Source organism: Equus przewalskii, chromosome 17, assembly GCF_037783145.1.
Source record: "Equus przewalskii isolate Varuska chromosome 17, EquPr2, whole genome shotgun sequence".
NCBI lineage: Eukaryota > Metazoa > Chordata > Mammalia > Perissodactyla > Equidae > Equus > Equus przewalskii.
The window spans coordinates 45987723-46012356 of record NC_091847.1 but is presented as its reverse complement, the minus strand read 5'-3'; the positions used below and the strand labels follow the sequence as shown (position 1 = coordinate 46012356).

At 34.6% G+C, this 24634-nt stretch overlaps 1 protein-coding gene across 2 annotated transcripts in view; it reads left to right on the top strand.

Moving 5' to 3' along the window:
* Positions 1-24634, top strand: part of SCN7A (sodium voltage-gated channel alpha subunit 7) — an 86686-nt gene that overhangs the window by 47882 nt on the left and 14170 nt on the right. For both annotated transcript variants that reach the window (XM_070581527.1, XM_070581528.1), the window contains exons 12-18: positions 352-590; positions 1699-1872; positions 3382-3738; positions 14020-14457; positions 17995-18100; positions 20133-20287; positions 22508-22681. In XM_070581527.1, coding sequence (XP_070437628.1) covers positions 352-590; positions 1699-1872; positions 3382-3738; positions 14020-14457; positions 17995-18100; positions 20133-20287; positions 22508-22681 — 1643 coding nt within the window. The remainder of the gene's footprint in view (positions 1-351; positions 591-1698; positions 1873-3381; positions 3739-14019; positions 14458-17994; positions 18101-20132; positions 20288-22507; positions 22682-24634) is intronic.

Here is a 24634-nt window from a genome sequence, read left to right as displayed (position 1 = left end):
TATGGACAATATTGAAGGGCATTATTTTGTAAAGCATAGAAATCTATAAATTATAAATCATAGTACTCTCAACTATATTCCATAATTGTTTTCTTGAACACAATTCTAACACACAGAACCGGTTCTAATATACAGTTCTTCTCATTTTCATTTGTCTTACTCAGCAAGCGTGAAAAAAATAGAGAAAATGTACTTTGCTCTCATTTTTATTAGTATGAAATATTTCAGTTTGCTAATTCCAAATCGTAAGTCTGATTTCAAACCTCTCTTTGCATGCAAAAGTCAGAGTTGTCTGTTAGGTAGAACTTAACCAATTTGCTAATGTTTAACTTTTCTATTCTTTTGTTTCAGAACTTAAAAAATCCAGGAAAGGATGTTCATTGTGTTGGTATAGATTTGCTCAAACTTTTTTGATCTGGAATTGTTCTCCCTGTTGGTTAAAATTGAAAGAGTTTGTCCATATGATTATAATGGACCCATTTACTGATCTTATCCTTACCATATGCATAATTCTAAACATGTATTTTTTGGCCTTGGAACATTATCCAATGAGTGAAGAAACCATCAGTGTTCTCAGCATTGGAAACCTGGTAAGGCTATTATTGTACATTATGTTCATTTTCAATTTCAACTTTTCTTTAGTTGTCACATCTGCATTATTTTACTTTGTAACTCCAGGATGTTTCAAATGCATTGTGAGAGTATTGAATGAAGTATTGTGTTCATGCTTCCCCGCTCCACTGCCCCCAGCCCTGCTTGTAAACCTTCTTATGACTGAATAGGTTTATAGCTAGAGTTTAAAATTCTGCTATTTAAATTTGGGATTCCTCAGGTTTCTTGGCAGTCAGTTTAAGTGGAATTATTTATTTCCTCTCCCTTCCCAAATCTACCCTCTCTTGGTACCACAGCCCCTGGATCAGAGTAGGGCAGAGGTGAAATAAGAGACATAAGTTCTTCACTGACACCTGAATTCTGAATCCCAACTACAGCTGCACCTGACCCCATCTCTCTAACCACGTGTCTTTGCCTTAGATTGGAGTTTATCATTTTGGCAAGGTATTTTTGAGAGTTGCCTATCCTTTTTTCATGTACAGTGCAGAAGACAGAACAGATTTCTGGAGCTTAAAAATAAGTCACATTCAAGCAAATCTATATTGTTTAACTTTATTTGCTTTTATTGTTGTTGTTGTTTGGTTGCTTAGTATGAATATAAACAGCCAAACTGCTAACCAGTTTTGAATTATACATTTACTTGATACCAAAACAGTAATTTAGTTATTTCTGATAATTTTACGGTTTTTAAAAGACAGTTTTCATAGGTTTACTTTGCTTTTTTTTTCCGGATCTTATAAGTACTTAAAAAATTTTTTTATAGTTAAAAAAATTAAATGTTGTAACATGTACTCCATATCCCAAAAGGAACTTCAAAATGGAAAGATTTTCACCCTCCAATATTCTTTCGTTTTCTTCCAGGATGGCTTTGATTAAAATAATTGAAGATTCTGTGTAGAGAGTTTGACATTGGATTGTTATATAACGTGTATGAGTCTTTCCTTGTAATACAGACGCCAGAACTAATCCGATCTTGACAGAAGAACTGTGAAGAATGTGGCAGTGAGAAGTTTCAGTTTCTGTGTATGAGGTTCTGAAGGAGCTACTGGAATCATATTCTCATCCACATGTTTTGTTTTTATTTAGGTTTTTCTTGGAATTTTCACAGCAGAAATGATTTTTAAAATAATTGCCATGCATCCATATGGGTATTTCCAAGTAGGTTGGAACATTTATGATTGCCTAATTGTGTTTCATGGTTTAGCAGAACTTTATCTAACGAATATTCATGGAATGGCTCTTTTGCGATCATTCAGGGTGGTAAGTAGAATCCAAGACCTAAATTTTATTTGATGAAATTTTATCTTAGTTTCTTCAGACATAAAATGGAAAGAATAGTAATACCTACCCCTATGGGACATTGGGAGTATTAAATGAATTAATTTGTATATAGAGAGCTTAGAAAGTGCCCCCAGCAAAGAGTAAGCAGTCACCAGTGCTGTTATTTGACCCAAGCATTAAAGGAAATGGCCATATATGCAGCACCCTTGAGATATAGTTCTAGGAAGCAGGGCCAGGGTTACTGGGTAAGTTTTGAGAGGCAGGATAATGGAGAGTGTCAGAAGCTGAATACCAGTGTGTAACTGAGGAACTGGAATCAGGCGAGTATTTCTACATGTAGGGTAGAAAACTTTGTAAAAGAATAATCAGGCCATCAGAATATTATTATGAAAATTATTGTCAGAATCAGTATATATCTGCAATGTAGGGTGATGATAAATATCAGAAAACTAGGCAAAGAAATATTGTTATTAGAATGGTATTTATGGAAATGTTAAACATTTGATATATAATATATTGCCACATTCTAGTAACAAGTTGAAGGAATGTAGCAGGAATCAAGAACAGTTAAGTAGATTTGATCTTATGTAAATAATCCTTCAGAACCCTGTCTTAAATCCTCATCCATAAACATTTTTAATGAGTAAGAGAAATATATGCAAGATGTAGTTATCAAATTTATGAATGAAACAGACTGGGAAATACAGAAAGTGTGATAAAAGAGAGTATAAAAGAATATTTGAAAAGCTAGTAATGGCCTGAGTCTAAGATGATTAAGTTTTACCTGACTAAATGTAAGGTCCTACTCATGAGTCCAGAAAGCCAACTAAGTATTATAAAAAACTGGGAAAGGTATAGCACATATAAAAACAATGTATGGGTTTTAAATGACTAAGTTCACTGAGATATGGTAGCCAAATATGTTAAGGTAATCTTATGCTATGTCAATAGAAATAAAAAATCTAATGAAAAGAAGGGAAATATTCAGACTACACCTAGAATGTTGTGTTTGGTCTTTAATATGTTACTTTAAAAGGGAAATACACAATAGGACCTTCAATGGAATTCAGTGGAACCTCACACAATTTTTCAATATCATCTCTATGTCAGAATGTGGGAGAACAGCCCATGTATTGTGACAAGCAAAGGAAAGAATGGATAGTTGCCCTACAAGATGTTAAAACATAAAACTAGAGTAATTATAATAGTATAATATTGAATGGAAATTGACAGATCAATAGAAGAGGCTATGTATGGATTTAGTATAAAATGCTATAGAATATGCATGATGTATTAAGAATTTTTTTGTACCTAAAATGAATTTTCAGAGGTTACTATTAATAATGCTAAAAACTGAATACTACGTAAAAGACTATATATGTGTATCTGTATAATGCTGATAAAAATTTTAAATGTGCATCATGATAAATAGTGACCAGGTTTTTTCTTGTTTGTTTCTTATTCTTGTTTTTTACATTGCTCTATTAGTTGCGAATTTTCAAATTGGGGAAATATTGGACGACATTTAACATTCTGATGTTGACTCTTAGTAACTCACTGGAGGCCCTGAAAGACTTGGTCCTGCTGTTGTTCACATTTATGTTCTTTTCTGCTGTGGTTGGCCTGGAGCTGTTTGGTTTAAGCTACAAAGAATGTGTCTGCAAAATAGACAAAGACTGTCAACTCCCACGATGGCACATGCATGACTTCTTCCACTCCTTCTTGAATGTGTTCCGAATTCTCTGTGGAGAGTGGATAGAGACTTTATGGGATTGTTTTAAGGTAGCAGGCCATTTCAGCTGTATTCCTTTTTACATGATGGTCATATTAATTGGAAACTTATTGGTAAGTAATACATGCTTTCAAATTTTCCTTGAAAAATTGGTGTAATGTAGTCTGGTATTTTCACGATGTAGATTTATGGAATCCAGTGGCCTATAACTCTGCTGTCCAATATGGTGGCCTCTGGCCACATGTGGCTATCGATCAGTTGAAACATGAGTGGTCAAATTTGAGATATGTTATAAGTGTAAAATAACCACTGGATTTGAAGTCTTACCCAAAAAAAGAATGTAAATTATTTCATTAATAATTTTATATTGAATGCATTATAAAATGATAATATTGTTGATAAATTTAGTTAAATAAAATACATTAGTAAAATTAATTTCAACTGTTTTGTTTTATGCTTTTAATGTGGCTACTGGAAAATTGCACATGTGACATGCCTTGTATTTCTTTGGATAGCACTGGTTTATAACCTTGCTACTCAAAGTAGCACTGGCATCATGTGTGAGATAGTTATCAGTGCGGGCTCTCAGACCCCATCCCAGACCAATGGAAGCAGAATTTACATTTTAACAATATCCCCAGGTGATTTGTATGCACATCAAATTTTAAGAAGCACTTAGGTGTAATATTGGTTGTCAAACTTGGCTGCACATTGCAATTACCTGGAGAATTCATAAAAATATACTAATGCCTTGGATCCATTCCCAGAAATTATGATTTTATTGGTATCTGGACATAGCTTGATCATCAGGATTTTTTAAAAATCCTAATTTGATTAAATTATGCAGCAAAATTTGAAAACCACTTGTCTATAAAACTATTATGCATTAACTAAGAGGGAAAGCTTTCACTTTTAAATTTTCAGTAATTGAAGTGGTGTTACATGAATTGAGTAAAAAGCTTTCACTTCTTCTAAGGAAAAAGAATTGCTTATAAAAGAAAATTGTTCTTACGGGAAAAAAAAGATACTCAATATTTGCTTTTCACTCATAAGTCGTAGAGATCAAGCACATTTCCCAAAGACTGAAAAAAAAAATCACAGGTTAGGCTCCATTATATCAGTGCCCTGCCTCATTACTTCTATTTACCTGAGGCATAGCCCTATCTTACACTTAGCACATTGGCATTATGTTTAATTGTTGATGTACTTGTCTGTTTTCCTTATTAAACTGTAAGCTCCATTGGCATTATGTTTAATTGTTGATGTACTTGTCTATTTTCCTTGTTAAACTGTAAGCTCCATGAAGGAAGGGATCATGACCCCTCTATATCATCAAAGCCTACGACAGTGCTCGACGTGTAAAAATACTTCAATATCCTCTGCCTTTGTAACTATTGGTATGCTTTCAGCTCCCAGTGAAAATATTTCAATACACTCCTCCTTTTTAGCTATTAGCACACTTTCAATTCCCAGTGACATGAAACATTATTCTAACTGGCTGACACAAAAATGAGCATATGTATCGGCGTACATAACTCCAAAATATCAGAGAGATTTCACTTCAGTGTGGTGTGGCAGTGATGTTCAAGCAGGATCATTACAGACAAGTCTTTATATATCTCAGATCTGTCTTTCTCTATGTCCCTTACTGGCTAGTAGCCTCTGTTTTATCAAGATAGCTGCTGCAGTCTAAACCTTCTCATTTTCATATCACATCAAGTCCAATAGAAGAGAAAATTCCTATTTCTTTCCTAAGAGCCACAGCAAGTTTCTCCTATTATTACATTAGCTCTGAGTCACGTGTCCATTTCTGAACCAATGTCTATTTCCCAGAGTGTGGAACATATTTATTACTTATTACCCAGGGTGTGGAATATTTTAACATATATTATTATGTTAAGCCACTCAGAGCACTCCCTTGGAGATGCAGATGGCATCAATCCAAACCCAAATCATATGACTAATGATGGGATAAGGGTGATTTCCCAAATGAAATGTAGGTTTCTCTTCCCAAAAAGAAGCGCCATGGCTGATGGCTATTGAGGTAAACAACACACCCACATACATACACACACAGGTCAAAAGCAAAGAAACAGATATGCTTAGGCAATTACATAATTGCATTTCTCTTTCTTTGTTTTTGGACTCCAATCTATTTCTCATTTTTATTATTTCAGAATATCAGAAACTTTGAGTCAATGGGCAGAGAGATTTCAGGATAAAATGGAGTTACATGAACCTCCATTTCCAATTGATTTGCCATCATATTGCTTGGTTTACCAAATATTTTAAGCTTTATTCCCCTCAACAGTCATCCAGCTGCAGGGCATCATGATAATAACACTGGAGTAAGTACCAGGGAAAAAATGCAAGGAGAGAATTTGTGAGGGATTTTTCCCTCACAAATTCCAGATCTTTTTCCCCTCATACTTCCAACTCATTGCATACAGCATTGTAATTTCACACCAAAACTACAGCATTGGTGTAAAAGGAAGGTATTCCACATTTTTTCTTATTTTATTTTTCTAATTGAGTTCATAATAGTTTACATCATTGTGAAATTTCAGTGGTACATTATTTCTTCTCTGTCACCACGTAAGTGCTCCTCTTCACCCCTTGTGCTCATCCCCTACCCCCCTTCCCCTGGTAACCACTGAACTGTTCTCTTTGTCCGTGTGTTTGTTTATATTCCACACATGAGTGAAATCATGTGGTGTTTGTCTTTCTTAGTCTAGCTTATTTCACTTAGTATAATTCCCTCTAGGTCCATCCATGTTGTTGCAAGTAGGATGATTTTTCTTTTTTTATGGCTGAGTAGTATTCCATTGTATATATGTACCACGTCTCCTTTATCCAATCATCAGTTGATGGGCACTTGGATTGTTTCCGTGTCTTAGCTATTGTGAATAGTGATGCAATGAACATAAGGGTACATATGTTACTTTGGATTGTTGATGATTTTACGTTGTTTGGGTAGATACCCAGCAGTGGGATAGCTGGGTCATATGGTAGTTCTATTTTTAGTTTTTTGAGGAATCTCCATCCTGTTTTCCATAGTGGCTGCACCAGTTTGCATTCCCACCAGCAGTGTATGAGGGTTCCCTTTCCGCACACCCTCTCCAACATTTGTTATTTTTAGTCTTAGTGATAATAGCCGTTTTAATAGGCATAAGGTGATATCTTAGTGTAGTTTTGATTTTCAGTTTCCTGATGAGTAGTGATGTCGCACATCTTTTCATGTGTTTATAGGCATCTGTATATCTTTTTTGCAAAAATGTTCATATCCTCTGCCCATTTTCTGCTGGGCTGTTTGTTTTTTTGTTATTCAGTTATGTGAGTTCCTTATATATTATGGAGGTTAACCACCCCGTATCAGATATATGATTTGCAATTATTTTCTCCCAGTTGGTGGGTTGTCTTTTTGTTTTGATCCTAGTTTCTTTTGCCTTGCAGAAGCTCTTTAGTCTGATGGAGTCCCACTTGTTTATTTTTTCTTTTGTTTCCCTTGTCTGAGAAGACATGATATTTGAAAAGATCATTTTAATTTCAATGTCAGAGTGTACTACCTATATTATCTTCCAGGTGTTTTATGGTTTCAGGACTTATCTTCAAGTCTTTGATCAATTTTGAGTTTATTTTTGTATATGGCATGTGATAATGGTTTATTTTCATTCTTTGCGTGTGGCTGTTCAGTTTTTCCAACACCATTTATTGAAGAGACTGTCTTTTCTCCCTTGTATGTTCTTGGCACCTTTGTCAAAGATTAGCTGTCCGTAGATGTGTGGTTTTATTTCTGGGCTTTCAGTTCTGTTACATTGATCTTTGTGTCTGTTTTTGTACCAGTACCATGCTGTTTTGATCACTATGGCTTTGTAGTACATTTAGAAGTCAGGGATTGTGATGCCTCCCTCCAACTTTGTTCTTTTTTTTCAGTGTTGCTTTAGGAATTTGAGGTCTTTGATTGGCCCATATGAATTTTAGGATTCTTTGTTCTATATCCATGAAGAATGTCATTGGAATTCTGATTGGGATTGCATTGAATCTGTAGATTGCTTTGGGTAGTATGGACATTTTAACTGTGTTTATTCTTCCAATCCATGTGCATGGAATCACCTTCCATCTCTTCATGTCATTACCTATTTCTTTCAATAATGTCTTATAGTTTTCATTGTATTATCCTTTTTTTGTGATTGTAAGTGGAATCATATTCTTGAGTTCTCTTTCTGTAAGTTTGTTATTAGAGTATAGAAATGCAACTGATTTTTGTAAGTTGATTCTGTACCCTGCAACTTTACTGTAGTTGTTAATTATTTCTAATCATTTTCTGATGGATTTTTTAGGGTTTTCTATATATAAGATCATGTCATCTGCAAACAGCAAGAGTTTCACTTCTTCGCTCCCTATTTGGATTCCTTTTATTCCTTTCTCTTGCCTAATTGCTCTGGCCAAAACCTCCAGTATTATGTTGATTAAGAGTGGTGGTAATTGGCCTCCTTGTCTTGTTCCTGTTCTCGGAGGGATGGCATTCAGTTTTTCCCCTTTGAGTATGATGTTGGCTATGGGTTTGTCATCAATGGCCTTTTTTGTGTTGAGGTAATTTCCTTCTATCCCAATTTTCTTAAGAGTTTTTATCATAAATGGCTGTTGGATCTTGTCAAATGCTTTCTCTGCATCTACTGAGATGATCATGTGGTTTTTATTCCTCATTTTGTTAATGTGGTGCATTGCATTGATTGATTTGCGGATGTTGAACCATCCCTGTGTCCCTGGGATAAATCTCGCTTGATCATGACATATGATCTTTTTGATGTATTGCTTTTTTCAGGTTGCCAATATTTTGTTGAGGATGTTTGCATCTATGTTCATCAGTGATATTGGCCTGTAGTTTTCCTTTTTTGTATTGTCCTTGTCAGGCTTTGGTATCAGAGTGACGTTGACCTCATAAAATGTGTTAGGAACATTCCATCTTTTCTAATTTTTTGGAATAGCTTGAGAAGGATAGTATTAAGTCCTCTATGAAAGTTTGGTAGAATTCCCCTGGGAAGCCATCTGGTCCTGGGCTTTTATTCTTTGGGATGTTTTTGATTACTGTTTCAATCTCTTTACTTGTGATTGGTCTATTCAGATTATCTGTTTCTTCTTGACTCAGTTTTGGGAGGTTGTAAGAGTCTAAGAATTTATCCATTTCCTCTAGATTGTCCATTTTGTTGGCATATAGTTTTCATAGTATTCTCTTGTAATCTGTTGTATTTCTGTGGTATCCCTTGCTATTTCCCCTCTTTCATTTCTAATTTTATTTATCTGAGCTTTCTCTGTTTTGTTCTTTGTAAGTCTGGCTAGGGGTTTGTCAATTTTATTTATCTCCTCAAAGAACCAACTCTGTTTCATTGATCCTTTCTACTGCCTTTTTTATTTCGATAGCATTTATTTCTCCTCAGATTTTTGTTATTTCTCTCCTTCTGCTGACTTTGGGCTTTGTTTGTTCTTCTTTTTCTAATTCTCTTAGTTTGAGATTACTTATTTGGGATCTTTCTTGTTTGTTAAGGTAACCCTGCATTGTGATGAATTTCCCTCTTAATATGACTTTTGCTGCATTCCATATGAGTTGGTATGGTATGTTTTCATTTTCATTTTTCTCCAGATTTTTTTATTTCTCCTTTAATGCCTTCAATTATCCATTGTTTGTTCAATAGCATGTTGTTTAGTCTCCACGTGTTTGTCCCTTTCTCAGCTTTTTTCTTGTAACTAATTTCTAGCTTTATAGCATTGTGATCAGAAAAGATGCTTGTTATTATGCCAATCTTCTTAAATTTATTGAGGCTTGCCTTGTTTCCCAACATATAGTCTATCCTTGAGAATGTTCCATGCACACTTGAGAAAAATGTGTATTCTGCTGTTTTGGGATGGAGTGCTCTATATATATCCATTAAGTTCAACTGGTCTAGGTTTTCATTTAAGTCCACTATCTCCTTGTTAACATTTTGTCTGGATGATCTATCCATTGATTTAAGTTGGGTGTTGAGGTCCCTGACTATTATTGTGTTGTCATTGATATCTCCTTTTAGGTTTGTTAATAGTTGCTTTATGTATTTTGGTGCTCCTGTGTTTGGTGCATAGATATTTATGTGTTATTTCTTCTTGATGGAGTTTCCCTTTGATCATTATATACTGCCCCTCTTTGTCTCTCTTTACCTGTCTTATCTTGAAGTCTACTTTATCTGATATAAGTGTTGCAAAACCTGCTTTCTTTTGTTTGCCATTAGCTTGGAGTATCATCTTCCATCCCTTCACTCTGAGCCTCTGTTTGTCATTGGAGCTGAGATGTGTTTCCTGGAGGCAGCATATTGTTGAGTATTCTTTAATCCATCTCGTCACTCCATGTCTTTTTATTGGAGAATTCAATCCATTTACATTTAGGGTGATTATTGATATATGAGGGCTTGATGCTGCCATTTTATCATTCGTTTTCTGGTTCTCCCACATTTACTTTGTTTCTTGGCCTGTGTATTTTGGTCTACCAGTTGGATTATGTAATTTTTTGTGATGTGTTCTTTGTTTTTTCCTTATTTATTATTTTGTTCTCTGTTCTGATCTTTTGTTCAGTGGTTACCAAGAGATTTGTATTCAAAATCTCGTGGATAAGGTAGTCCATTTTCTGATGGCCTCTGATTTCCTTAGTCTAAATTGATTCAGTCCCTTTCCTCTTCCCCTCCTAAGTTATTTTTGTCACATCTTATTCCATCTTATGTTATGAGTTTGTGGTTAAAATGACAAGATTATCTTTGGTTTTTGTGTTTTCCTTTCCTTTATCTTTAATGTTATACTTGAGTATTTGCTAACCTGTTCTGATTCTATCTACGTATTTAACTCCTTACTCCATGCTTTGTAACCCCTTTCTTCCCTTTTTTTTTCAGGTATGAGGGCCTGCATGAGGATTTCTTGTGGGGGGTTGGGTCTCGTGGCTATGAACTCCCTTATCTTTTGTTTGTCTGGGAAAGATTTTATTTCTCCATCATATCTGAAGGGTATTTTCGCTGGATAGAGTATTCTTGGCTGAAAGTTTTTGTTCGTCAAAGATTTGAATATCTCATTCCATTCCTAGCCTCTAGGGTTTGTGCAGAGAAATCCACTGAAAACCTGATAGGGGTTCCTTTGTAGGTTATTTTCTCTGGCCTTGCTGCCCTTAGTATTCTCTCTTTGTCATTCACTTTTACCAGTTTCACTACTATATGCCTTGCCTTAGGTCTTTTCACATTGACATATTTAGGAGATTTGATAGTCTCTTCCACATGGATTTCCATCTCCTTCCCTAGGTTTGGAAAGTTCTCTGCTGTTAATTCTTTGAACAGGCTTTCTGCTCCTTTCTCCTCTTCTCCTTCTTGAATACCTATAATTCTTATGTTGCGTTTCTTAATTGAGTCGGATATTTCTTGGAGGCTTTCTTCATTTCTTTTTAGTCTTAGTTCTCTCTTCTCTATCTGGAGCATTTCAACTTGTCTGTCTTCAATTATGCTGATACACTCCTCCATGATGTGTCCACTCAAGCATTCAGGGAATCCATATTTTATTTCTTCCATTGTGTCTTTCATCTCTAATATTTCTGATTGATTCCTCTTTATAGTTCAGTCTCTTTTGTGAAGTAGCTCCTCAAGTCATTGAATTGTTTCTCTACATTCTCTTTTAACTTGTTGAGTTTTTTGAATTCTTTGTCATTTAGATAGCTATTTTGAATTCTTTGTCATTTAGATTACATATTTCTGTCTCCTCAGGACTGATTTCTGGGTACTTGTCATTTTCTCTCTGGTCTGGAGATTTAATATAGTGTTTGATATTGCTAGTGGGAGTTTTGTTCTTTCACATCCTGGCATTATTTGGTCGCTATTTTTAATTCAGAGCACACTTGAACAAAGCAGTAGCATTTTATAGTGTTATAAAGTTCTTTCTTTATATCACATTTCCAGAGCATTTAGCACTTTATTTTCAGCCTTTTAACATTCTCATTATATAAATATACATATATTTGTATATATAATATATATTCTTACTATATAGCATTCATAGTATATATTCTTACTCTATAGGTATGTATGCATGTATATGTGTGTGAGGAAGGGGTGTACATATATCTAAGATATAAGAAATCTTAGATTGTAAGCTCTTAAAACTACAATTGTTTACCATAAATTTTCATTGTCCAAATCCTGACACAAAACCTATTCTTCCATTCATTCTACAATTAATTTTTTCAACAAATACTTATTTATCACCTACTTTGTGCCTAGCACTGTGCTAGTTATCCACTTAAGAGAAAACATGGTTCCTGCTCATATGAAGCTCATAGTCATGAAATTCTTAACTAACACCTTTTCTTATTTCTCACCATGCCTAATACTTAACCAAACAAAGGAGGGAAAAGAAACAACCAACTACCTTAAATTATATCTGGTCTTGCCCTTTTACATCTTGAACTCATTGTCCTTTGATAATGATAGAGATGCTGATAGTGTAGTTCTCACAAGGGCTGTGGAGCCCCTGCCTAGATTATCTGTAAGTAAACCTTATTGTTAAAATGAGACACTAGTAAAAGAATAATCAAACTAATCTCTGAGGGTCTTGGCACCTGATCATTGTCTTTTCAGTTTTTATTTTTTATCCTTTGAGATGCTGTCATTGTAGGTTATGAAAAATATATGTCAGTTGTTCAGATAATCTCACTTGTAGAAATTTCCAGTGTTGAGCCATCTTGAACCCTGCATTTTATTGCTACAGCAAAAATATGGTTATGATTATCTATTCGATGACTTCATTATCTGCAATAATTTTGATTTTTCCATATGATTAAGTCTTATTTGAGTTTTATCTATTCCTAAGAGATATAAAGACCTAAGTATAGACAAGTAAAAGTACTCCATTAGAATTGAACATTATTTGGTGGCACTTCATATTATTTTAGGTGTTTATGTGCATGAGAAAGACAGTGATTATCAGAGAGTTTGAGAACTTAATCTCTTCACATAGACCCAAAATTCTGAAAGAAATTTTAAGAAATGAGTGTTTAGAGATCTTCATATACTTATTTTATTTTATGTGCATATACATTGTCAGTATAATGATTTTTAAGAGTAGATCTTAATATGTGAAGAAATCAGAAACATAGGCAGGAAAATGTTAGTTATGGAAGTTATATACATATTCTTAAACATAATGTATGCCATTTGAATTTTTCTCTTTGAGCCAATATGTAAAGCATAAAGTAAATTAGATCTTTGAGAACTCAAATAGCTGGGGGTCGGCCCGGTGGCATACTGGTTAAGCTCACGCACTCCGCTTCAGCGGCCCAAAGTTTACTGGTTCATATCCCAGATGTGGACCTAGGCACTGCTTGTCAAGCCTTGCTGTGGCAGGTGTCTCACATATAAAGTAGAGGAAGATGGGCATGGATGTTAGCTCAGAGCCAATCTTCCTCAGCAAAAAGAGGAGGATTGGTGGCCAATGTTAGCTCAGGGCTAATCTTCTTCTTCAAAAAAAAGAAAGCCCAAATATCTGAAGAGAGGGGAAAACCTGCCAGACTAGGCAAAATGCTCAAATTATTATTTTAAGTCTAAGAGAGTAATCCACATGAATCTTCTACACTAGAGTCCAAAATTAAAATCTATACCTTATAATTACCAACAAGATAAAAATCTGATTCTCTGAAACTGAACGTGCCTTGATCATATTTCTCAGTGATAGTAAAGGTCAAAATATACACTCTCTTTGAGTTCAAAGTAACTTGAAAATGTTAGGAATGATTCTTCCATCACTTATCTCTTTCTTAGTTGACCAAATTTATTACCACAGAGAATCAATTAACCTACCCAACCCCTGTCCTTGTGTGTCATAAAGCAAATTAGATGTGAGCTTCAGAGCCAGGCATGGCTCTCTCCCCATGAGATTCCTCATGGCTTTGCAGAACCCATGGAGATGCCAGTCATCACGCATCTTCCTAGGGTAGGGCTAAAGTAAAGTTAGCCACCTGGATGAGCAATTCATTTTCTCACCTTGGCAGAGGCAGCCTGACTCAGTGGGGAAAAAAAAGCTTTGGAATAAGACAGACGAGTTCAACCTGTGTGACCTTTAATCTTTGGCATCTGTAAGCCTTGCCTTTTTCATCTGTAAAAGAGAAACAAATGATATTGTATAGAATGTTGTGACCTTAAGATGAGTTCTGGCTATACAAACTCCTAGCTCAGCATCTGACCCATTGTAGATGAGTAGAAACTGAATGGCCTAAATAATATTGTAGTTCATATGCTGCTTTCAAATCTCAGGTCAGCTTTTTTAAAAGGTTTTTTAATTGTTTAAAAGGAAACAAAAAATGAAATACATTTAACCTCATTTGCATCCTCGTTTAGATACTTTACCTGTTTCTGGCATTGGTGAGCTCATTTAGTTCATACAAGGCTGCAACAACTGAAGAGAACAATGAAGCAAAAAATCTCCAGCATGCAGTGGCAAGGATTAAGAAAGGAATAAACTATTTGCTTTCTAGAATACTATGCAAAAAACAGAATGTTCTAAAGGAGACTGTGGACAATGTAAATGATATATATGTTAAAGAGAATATTTCTGACCATACTCTTTCTGAATTGAGCAACACCCAAGATTTCCTCAAGGATAAGGAAAAAAGCAGTGGCACAGAGAAAAACACACTGACGGAAAATGAGAGTCAGTCACTTATCCCCAGTCCTACTGTCTCAGAAACTGTACCAATTGCTTCAGGAGAATCTGATATAGAAAATCTGGATAATAAGGAGATACAGAGCAAGTCAGGTGATGGAAGCAGCAAAGAGGTAAGATGTTTCAATATCCTGATTGCTTATTGTTATTTACGGCATTGTTGATAAGAAAGTGACTTGGTGCTAAAGTTCCAGGTAAGATTACTCATTCAATCCTAGCTATAGCACTCCTTGCTCCTGATTCTATGCTCCTGATCAAGTTACTTAAACTTTCTAAGCTTCAGTTTCCTTGTCTATACATAAAATTGTATCTATTTCTTAGGGAGGATGGAAGGATTAAAAAAAATAGTTCAATAGTGCATTGAGCAATGCCTAGAATACAGTGAACACTTAGTAAACATTAGATAATATAATTATAAAATTTTATAAATTAAGAAGTAGGCAGTGTGGGATGATGGAAAACATACTGAAGAAACCCAAGATTTCAAAATTAATGTGTATTATTGGAGAAATCACTAAACTTTTCTGGGCTTTATCACCTTTAATATGTGAGATTGGGCTAGAAGAATGCTAAGATACTTTCTTGCTTGCTAAAATTCTAAGATTCTTGTCAGTTCATTTCTGCAACATATGTTATAACCTACATAATTAAGTTGGACTAAAATAATAAAGGAAAACCACCAGTTTGAGCTGTGAATAGTTTGTAGCTTTATAAACTCTTGGACGAAAAAAAAGGACACATTCAAAGAAGGGTAGATACTGCTATTCACTTAGCTTCTAAAATGTGCTCCCTACTGGATACAGTCTTATTGCCTTCATTTGCAAGCAGCATAATGTCTTAGTCGAAGGTGTAATTTAATAGAAGGCTACATCTACAGGGATCACATCTGCACCGTGGGCTTCTTGAATGGGACCTCACTAGGAATCATCTCATATCTCTCTCAGGCACTGGGGAGGGACAGAGAATGTCTCTTGCCGGGTCCCCAAAGTCTCGGGCACCATCTTGGCTCCCAGATGTCTTTCCTCTTGGCAGCTGCTCTCTGCAGTAACTTCTCAAATTGGCCTTCTAACAGGAGTTGTTTCAATTGTTCAAAGTCCTTCTAGCTCCTAGTGAAGACATCTTTGTTTTAGAGAAACACTTTCACTCCTTAGCAAGCATAATATTCTCAAGTTCGTTTTCCTCTCATTAATACCATTATTAGAAAGTAGGGGAAAATTCCTCTCCAGCACACTTCTATATTTTCACTTAAAACTTTGACTACCATCTACCATCCATTTCTGGATAAAATTGCTATTTATCACAGTACATCATGTCGAGATGTGCTGGAAAACTTCTCGCCAATCTCGTTAGAAAGTCTGAGATATGGAAATATATAGGAAAAATAGAACTAAATATAATTGTAAATGTTGAGGTTTTAGAAGTTGTAATTTATGCTTGCTGCATAATTATTTGGTCCTGTTGATTGGTTGACTACTCACAGAAGATGTGTTCACTTATTTGTATATTTAGTTACATATTTAATTTAATTAGGTACTTTCCAGATTACATAGCCCATGAGTACTAAGGATGTTGATATGCCCAAAACCAAAGAAAATAATATAAAAATCACATGTCATCTGAAAATTCAGAGATACGTACTCTTGGTATTTAAACTTTCACCCTTTTTTTATTACAAATCTGTAACTATATAAATTTTATAAAAATCACATCAAACTTTATGTTTGGTTTTGTAACTTTTTTCATAATGTAGCAATATATCATAGTCACTTTCTCATGCCATTAAGTGATCTTCTACTAAAATAAATTATTTAAAATTTTGAATCTTAGTTGATTTATTTGCAAATTTACAATAATACACACTAAAAGGGGCTTGAAAAACTCACATCAAAGAGTTTATGTGAAGGGATTTTAAAAACTCTAAAAAGGCATATGACTATAAGGTCTATAATTTTCAATTATTGAATGCCCAAGTATTATATAATATTCACTTATTTATTGTCTACTCCCAAATCAGTGCATCACTATAGCCCTTATTTCATCAGAAATAAAGAAAATATAAGAGGATTGAAATAATAAAAATGATTCATTTATTTAAGAGTAATAACCTGCTGGATATATATTTTTTCAATTGAGCACCATAACGTCTTACTGACAATTGACTGTGGAAGGTCTAAAGCAAACAAAGCTTCCTAATTACATTTCCTTGACACTTGTTGTGCATAAGACCAAGAGGTATGACAAAATATTTATAATTTCCTTTTTCTTTTTGAGGAAGATTAACCCTGAGCTAACTGCTGCCAATCCTCCTCTTTTTTCTGAGGAAGACTGGCCCAGAGCTAACATCCATGCCATCTTCCTCTACTTTATATGTGGGACGCCTACCACAGCATGGCGTGCCAAGTGGTGCCATGTCTGCACCTGGGATCCAAACCAGCGAACCCCGGGCCACCGAAGTGGAATGTGCACAATTAACTGGTGTGCAACTGGGTGGCCTCAATAATTTCCATTTTTATATACTCTACTTTACCTAGATCTTTCCTTAATTTTTAAGGAATAAGACTGATTTTCTTCTAAATGTTATAATACACATCATAATTTTTTAAATTAGAAAATAATTTTAGGGGGCTCCCCCTGGCCGAGTGGTTAAAGTTCCATGCACTCTGCTTCCGCAGCTCAAGTTTGAGGGTTTGGATCCCAGGCGTGGACCTTCACCACTCTTCAAGCCATGCTGTGGCGGTGACCCACATACAAAATAGAGGAAGATTGGCACATATGTTAGTTCAGGGATAATTTTCCTCAAGCAAAAAAAGAGGAAGATTGGCAATGGATGTTAGCTCAGGGCAAATCTTTCTCAGAAAAAAAAAGAAAGAATTTTATATGCTGTTAACTTTAGGATACTGTTCATTTTAAAGGATAATATATTGCATATTCATTTTTAAATAAGGCAAAATAAAGCATTATGAGAAAATCATTTCAAGTAAAGGTCAAATGTGTGACTTTCAGTATTATCACATGTGCAAATCATGAGTACCTTGTTCTAGCCAGTCTTGAACTTCAGTCAAGAGCAGAGTGGGAAAGAACATCAATCCTGGAACTAGCCTCTTTCTGTAGGGCTGGTATCACTTTCCAAGTTCTAGTCTTGACCCTATTCCTTGTGTCATTCCTTCACTTCACTTCAGGATAACCTCACATCAATCCTGTCCAATGATGACATGCACAAGAATGCCTAGACTGAATTTTAAGATGAAAACTAAGTGCACACTTGTCTGTCCATCTTTAGCAACAAGAGGTGATCTATTCTGATGCTACTCACCTAAGTGAAATAGCATATATGGGAACCTTGTAAATAACTTCAAGACAGCTTTGGAGCTCAAATCCCTTTGGAAAGTGGAGCTAGCCTACACATCTTTTAGGAGAACAGTGTTATTAACTAAATGTTACTTTTAAAATAAAAATTATTTTAGCTTAAATTAACTTTTAAAAGTAATTTCTAAAACCGACTCAAAGATATGTATGCATTTTAATATCAGTCATGAAATTGACCTAAAGTCTTTTAAACCTGATAATAGTCTTTCTGTAAAATAAACTTTAACTTCAGTGAGTAAATGAAACTTTAATCATCATATTTTTGGTGGCACTTGACTTTTCAGAAGGTGAAGCAATCTAGCTCATCTGAATGCAGTACAGTTGATATTGCTATCTCTGAAGAAGAAGAAATGGTCTATGAACGTGAAAAACCAAAGCATCTTAAAAATGGTAAGAAAATAATAAGTTCCTTTGATCATTGAAATTAGACTAAATTGCTCTCTTTTTTTTTTTTTTTTGCTGTGAGATTCAGTAGGACAGTTTTTGGGGTTTTTTTTAAAGATTTTATTTTTTTCCTTTTTCTCCCCAAAGCCCCCCGGTACATAGTTGTATATTCTTAGTTGTGGGTCCTTCTAGTTGTGGCATGTGGGACGCTGCCTCAGCATGGCTTGATGAGCAGTGCCATGTCCACACCCAGGATTCGAACCAACGAAACACTGGGCCGCCTGCAGCAGAGCGTGTGAACTTAACCACTCGGCCACAGGGCCAGACCCTAGACTAAATTGCTCTTAAGCTAAATAATGCTATTGGAGATACTTTTAATTTTAGAGAATTTATTAGCTTGACTGAGGAATACACACACACAAACATGTGAGTGTGTTCACACGTGCACATGCCCATATGAATCCTGATAGAAACTTATAATAAATGTCAAGAAAAAAGTCAACATTTGGAAAAGGGGGAAAAGGCCTATTAGTGAGTCTACTGCTGTAGGTAAGGATGTTGGCTCTGGACTCACACAGCCTGAATTCAAATCCCAGTCCAGCATTCACTAGCTTTTACCTACTCTCTTTCTGACTCATTTCCTAATGTATAAAATGAGGAGATAATAAAACTTACCTCACAGGATTTTTAAAAAGATTAGTGTATATGTGTGCCAGTATATATTTTTAGGCCTCATAGACTGGAGTCAATATTTAAAATACTCACGTGAAAACATCCTATAACTTTCATAGGAAAACAAATCATGTAATGGTGATTCTTTTTATATTCCACATGAATATAAAATGGCTCCACCTTGGAAATCAAAGAAAGGACAACTTTCAGATCATTATATCAGAAGAACAAGAATGCTTCTTGAATGTTTATAATCTGTGTTTTGACCAAGGATCATACAGTGGATTTTGAAATGCTTTATTTAGACTCTGTGTGACTTAATATATTTTAACTAATAAAACTGAATGGTTGGGAAAAAAGAAAGTATAAGGCTTCAGTCAGTTGACTGACTCACTGGATATGTAACATATACCTCTTGATGACATAATTCAGTGAGTTTCCAAGCAAGATTAACAAATGGCTACAGGTTCTAGACATTTGAAATCACTGGAAATCATCAAAATGGTTATTGTTAAATGCTCAAATTCCTGTATTCAAAATAAGAATCTGCTCTCAGTAGCTTGAGTTTTAGGACTTGTAACATCCAAGGCAAGGGAAGCAATATTTCCTAATTTTTTTGGTCAAAGATGTATAAATTTGGTCAAAGACACTAGGTAAAATTCTAAAATGAAATGTATTGACTTTAAACTCCACCCATCTCCATTTATTCATTTTCTCACCTGTTAGTCACTCTCTTTTCACGCCTCTGGTTTTCCTTATATTAATTCTCTTGACCAGAAGGTAGAGTGCAACCCCATGCAAATGTACTGTACCCACAAAGTGCTCCAGAATCCAGGTTAGCTCCTTAAATAGCCTCAGTCAAAATTCCCATTCCCATGCCACCTAAGAACTGAAATCAACTTAATTGACTTACCTGATATTAAACCTCTTAACATTTCATAAATATTTGTGTATTTAAATGGGAATGCTGATTATGCCATACGAATCTTCAGAGAATGAGTTTTCAGGCATTATACCAAAATGTGATATTCAGAGGATGTTGTATGTGTGTGTATTTTTTTTGTAAGAGTAGGGCATAAATTCTACTCTCAGACACAGGGTTAGTGGATGTTCTAAGTCATCTCTACCTTTCACAATTTGTTTCCTCCTACTATTACCAAACTCACTAGTTAAGTTTTTCTTTTCTTCCTCTGTAATGGCAGTGGTCATTACAGCAGGGGTAAAAGTCAAAAGTTTATAAGTCAGAGACCACCTATATTAGATTCTATAAATAAATAATTACAAAAGCATATGGTAGAAAGTTTGAGATGTTTACTTCTTTGTGAGTTTTCAAGATGTTTGTTCTTAATAGCTTCATTCTTGACAGGTTATGGACGAAGATCTTCATCTGGTCAAATCAGCAGAGAATCCAAGAAAGGGAAAATTTGGCAGAACATAAGGCAAACCTGCTGCAAGATAGTAGAAAACAGTTTTTTTCAATGTTTCATTGGCTTTGTCACTCTGCTCAGCACAGGTGCTCTGGTAAGTGAGAGTCTGTGCAACTTTTATGGGAGAAAATGCACCCGAAACCTGTTAATTCATAAGTCACTGTGCCAAATTAGATTTCTTCAGAATACTTATTATAACACCAAAATCCATATTTCTGTGATTTTAGTTTTGGAAGACATATAATACAGTTTCTTAAAAGTCTGCATATGCCTCATTCACTATCAAATAAATAATACAATTTCAAAATATATGAATGACAGTGGGAAAAAAGAATGTTAATAGATACCTAATTCTTCTTATTTTAATGATGTTTCATGTATGAAACAAAGTTTAATAATAGGCACATACAAAACTGTTGTATTGTGTAATACTTTGGTATTCAATAAGAAAGAGAAGTGTTGCATATATTTTTAAGGACTTTTGAACTACAAATATATTTACCCATTGACCCAACAATCTTATTCTGGGAAAGTATCCCACAAATATCTGAACATGTATTAAATGCATTTACACAGCTATTCACTGAAGAATTTTTTGGAATAGTACAAGACTGAAAAGCAAAAATAGTCTACATTAGGTGACTATTTAAATATCTGATGGTACAATCACCCAACAGGATATTGAGCAGCTATTTAAAAAATACAGAAGCTGTAAGCATATTGATATTGCAAGAAATGTAATTAGTGAAAAAACCAAAGATCTAGAATAAAATGTATGGCATGCTACATTTTATGTAGGAAAAGAAGAAAAACAGGTTGTATATTATTTGCTTGTCTCTGAGTGAAGAAGATCAGAGAAGGATACACAAGAAATAGTTAATTGTGAGATGCACAGAACAGAGAAGATGGAGTCATGGTTGGGAGCTAGACTTTGCACTGCATATATTTTTTGAAGTAAGTTTTATGTTGACATTTAGCACACATACTGAAAACCATACAAATCGTAAGTGTATCGCATAAAGGATCTTCACAAGGTGAATGCACCAGTGTAACTGTCACTTGGCCCGAGAAATAGAATATTACCAGGACTCCAGAAACACACTCTGCCCGCTCACAGTTACTTCCACACTCCATGTGGGTAAACAGACTGTGGACTTCGACTGCCATAGATTAGTTTTGCCCAATTTTAAAATTTCTTTAACTAAAGTGGAGACTTTTGTGTATCTTTTGTTTTATTTTGCATTATGTACCTATTCCATAAATAAATACATATAATAAAATAAAGTCCTTGAAAATAACTCCAGACGTTATTTATAATTTTATATATTTTATATATATAATATATATTTTATTATATATATTATTTATATATTTATATATAATATTTATTATTATATATAAAATATATATATTTATTATATTATATATATATTTATATATTTTTTATATATTTATATATTTTGCTCATATATACTTTTAGTCCATAACTGGTTCAATTAAAAGTCAGTAACTCTATTGTTATTTTATATTTACTTTTGTTTAACAGTAGTTTTACAAGAATCACACCATTCTTCACATAAGATTATTTTAATCTTTGTTTACTTTTTGGCCTTGAATGCACTTTGGTACAAGTCTGCCTGAAGTTACTGGTCCTTTTTGCCTTTTTTCAGTGCTTATAAAATAAAAGCACTATGAAATTGCTTCGAATGACATTACCATACCTTGTATCCTCCACAGTAAAATTAAGGTTGACTTATTAAAACTGAGAAGCTTTGAAGAAACGATTATAGTTTTATTTCGTATTCATGTGTTTCCACTAGTTTGCCTGATTATTTCTGCAGCGGAACAAGCTTGTGACTTTTTCTTGTAATAGAAGTGTGGGTTTCTGAAGACACATTTGTTTTTTCAATCTCTGCTCCTTTATTAGCAATTGGCCTGTATCTGTGAGTTGGCTACATGGAGTCAGAGATAAGAACCATGTCAGATGTGACTAAAGCTTCCATCTCTTGTATTAAGTTTCATTAACCAATTTGAGAGAGCCTTTTGGATCACTCTTCAGAACAATTATGAGGCCAAGTTCAGTCTCCATAAGAAGTTCTGGGATCAATTACCGAGGTCTGCTACAGGCATGGGATCAGAAAATGTCAGCTGGGGATTATGTGGCTAAATCCAGGCAAAGTGAACCAGCCCTTGAGACTACAGTCTATAACTTTGCTCACCCTCTGCTTGCTAGAGATGGCATTTTATTCCCGTTTATCCCAAAAGATTTTTTAGAAATTAAATGTAAACTAATCCTTAAACTTTTTACCCACAGGCTTTTGAAGATATATATATCGATCAGAGAAAGACTATTAGGATCTTATTAGAATATGCTGACATGATATTCACTTATGTCTTCGTTCTGGAAATGCTTCTAAAGTGGATGGCATATGGTCTTAAAGCCTATTTCAGTAGTGGCTGGTACAAGCTAGACTTCGTGGTTGTTATCGTACGTATTTGAAAGAAAAATTTTAAAGGCTATTTGGTTTGCTCTTCCTTCTTTATTCTCACTCTTCCGTTTACTTATATCTTCCTTTTTCCTCTCTCTGTGCATTTTTAGTCACTAACATCCCATGTTTATTCATTTGTAATGTTCAACATTTATCTCTTTCTTCTCATTCTAAAATTTTTAAAGTTCAGCACTTCATTCTGAATTATTCTAAGGGTCACCTATGAAGCCACTGCTAACAGAATAGCTTTATTGAACAATGTCTTAAAAGTATCAGCATCCTAAAATATATAGATTCTGTTGGCTCAACTTTTAAATCATATATTCAGAGTTAGACTACTTATCATAACCTTCACTAGTACCACACTGAGCCAAGCTACCAAAAATTCTCATTTGGATCATTGCAATAGATTCCAAACCAATGTCCCTGCTTCCAACACTGCACACCTTCACTCTGTTCTCCTCAGAGCAACTGGAGTTACTATTGTAAAATAGAAGTCGGCCCAATCCCTTCTCTTCTTGAAACCCTCCAATAAACACCCCATCTCACTCGGAGTAAAAGCTAGTCTTTGCAATCAAAGGCCTACCAGTCTCTACATGATCCAGTCTTATCCCCTACTGCTCTCCCTTTCCCCCATCCTGGTCCATAAACTGCTCCACCAGCACTGGACACCTTGAAACTCGGCAAACACACCAAGATTACTTCCATCTTAGTGCCTTTGCACGTATTCTTCCTTCCAACTGGAACTTTGCCTGGCTCACCTCATTTATGTCTGTTTAAATGAAACTGTTGAAGTTAAGTCCTTCTGCACTACCCTATTCAAAACTGCAGCCACTCCAGTACTCCCTTTTCGTTTCTCTGCTTTCCTCATCTCCATTGCACCTGTTAATATTATATAATTTACCCATTTATTTTGCTTATTGTCTGTCTTCTCCACTAAAAGATAAGCTCCATTACGGCAGAATTTTTTCTTGGCTTGGTTCCCTCATTTTGCCCTGTGCCTAGAGCAATCTTTGTCACATAGTAGGTGCTCAATAATTTTTGTCAAATGAACAAATGGCTCCCTATTCAATAAGCAATGATTGAAGCTTCTCAGTCTGTAAATAATGACTTACAGTATCTGACCTCTGCTTCTAAATTAATACTTGCAATTTAATCTTCTACTCCAACCAAACCATGCTCCACCTGCAATCCACTTTCCTGTTTCCTGCTCATTGCTCTTATGTGTCCACATCCCTCCATGCTGACATAATTGATACCCTTACTCAAAGTCCAGTTCAAGAGCATCTCTTTAGGGTAACAAGAATAAATTTTATATTGACGTTGCCTTGAAAATACAGAAAATATGAAGATACAATAAAAGTTAACCGTAACTCTACCACTTGCTCAATCTCCATTAAACTTGAATCATTTTTATGCATATATGATTGCTTTAAAAAATAACCTTAGTGTCTTCCCATACTTTTATGTAATTTGTACTAGAATTTAACAATATTCATATCCTCCTTGATGCCTCTCTTTTGAAATCCCATTCTGTATATTGTCTTAACCGTATTTATAGATGAATGAATATATAAATGTATTCTAATTTTGTTTTAATGAAAACACTGTGTATTATTACTATATTGCAAATAATCATGAAATTGATTCTTAATCTAATCAAATTAAAACATGGATATAAATATTAATCCTTTATCATAATGTCAAATATACAAATTTTTGATTATTTCAATAACATACATCCGTATTACCAGAAAATATTTTTATCTTTTTTAAGTGATTTGAGAACAAACTGATTTTCTTATACCTTTCTGTAAGTCATTGTTAAGATATATTGAAATATATATTAAATTTTTTGCATAATTCTTGGCAGACTTTGTGCATCTTTTGTGTAACAAATGCCAAGTTCATTTTACAAATTGTTTTGATTAAAGTTAAAATTAAATCCTATT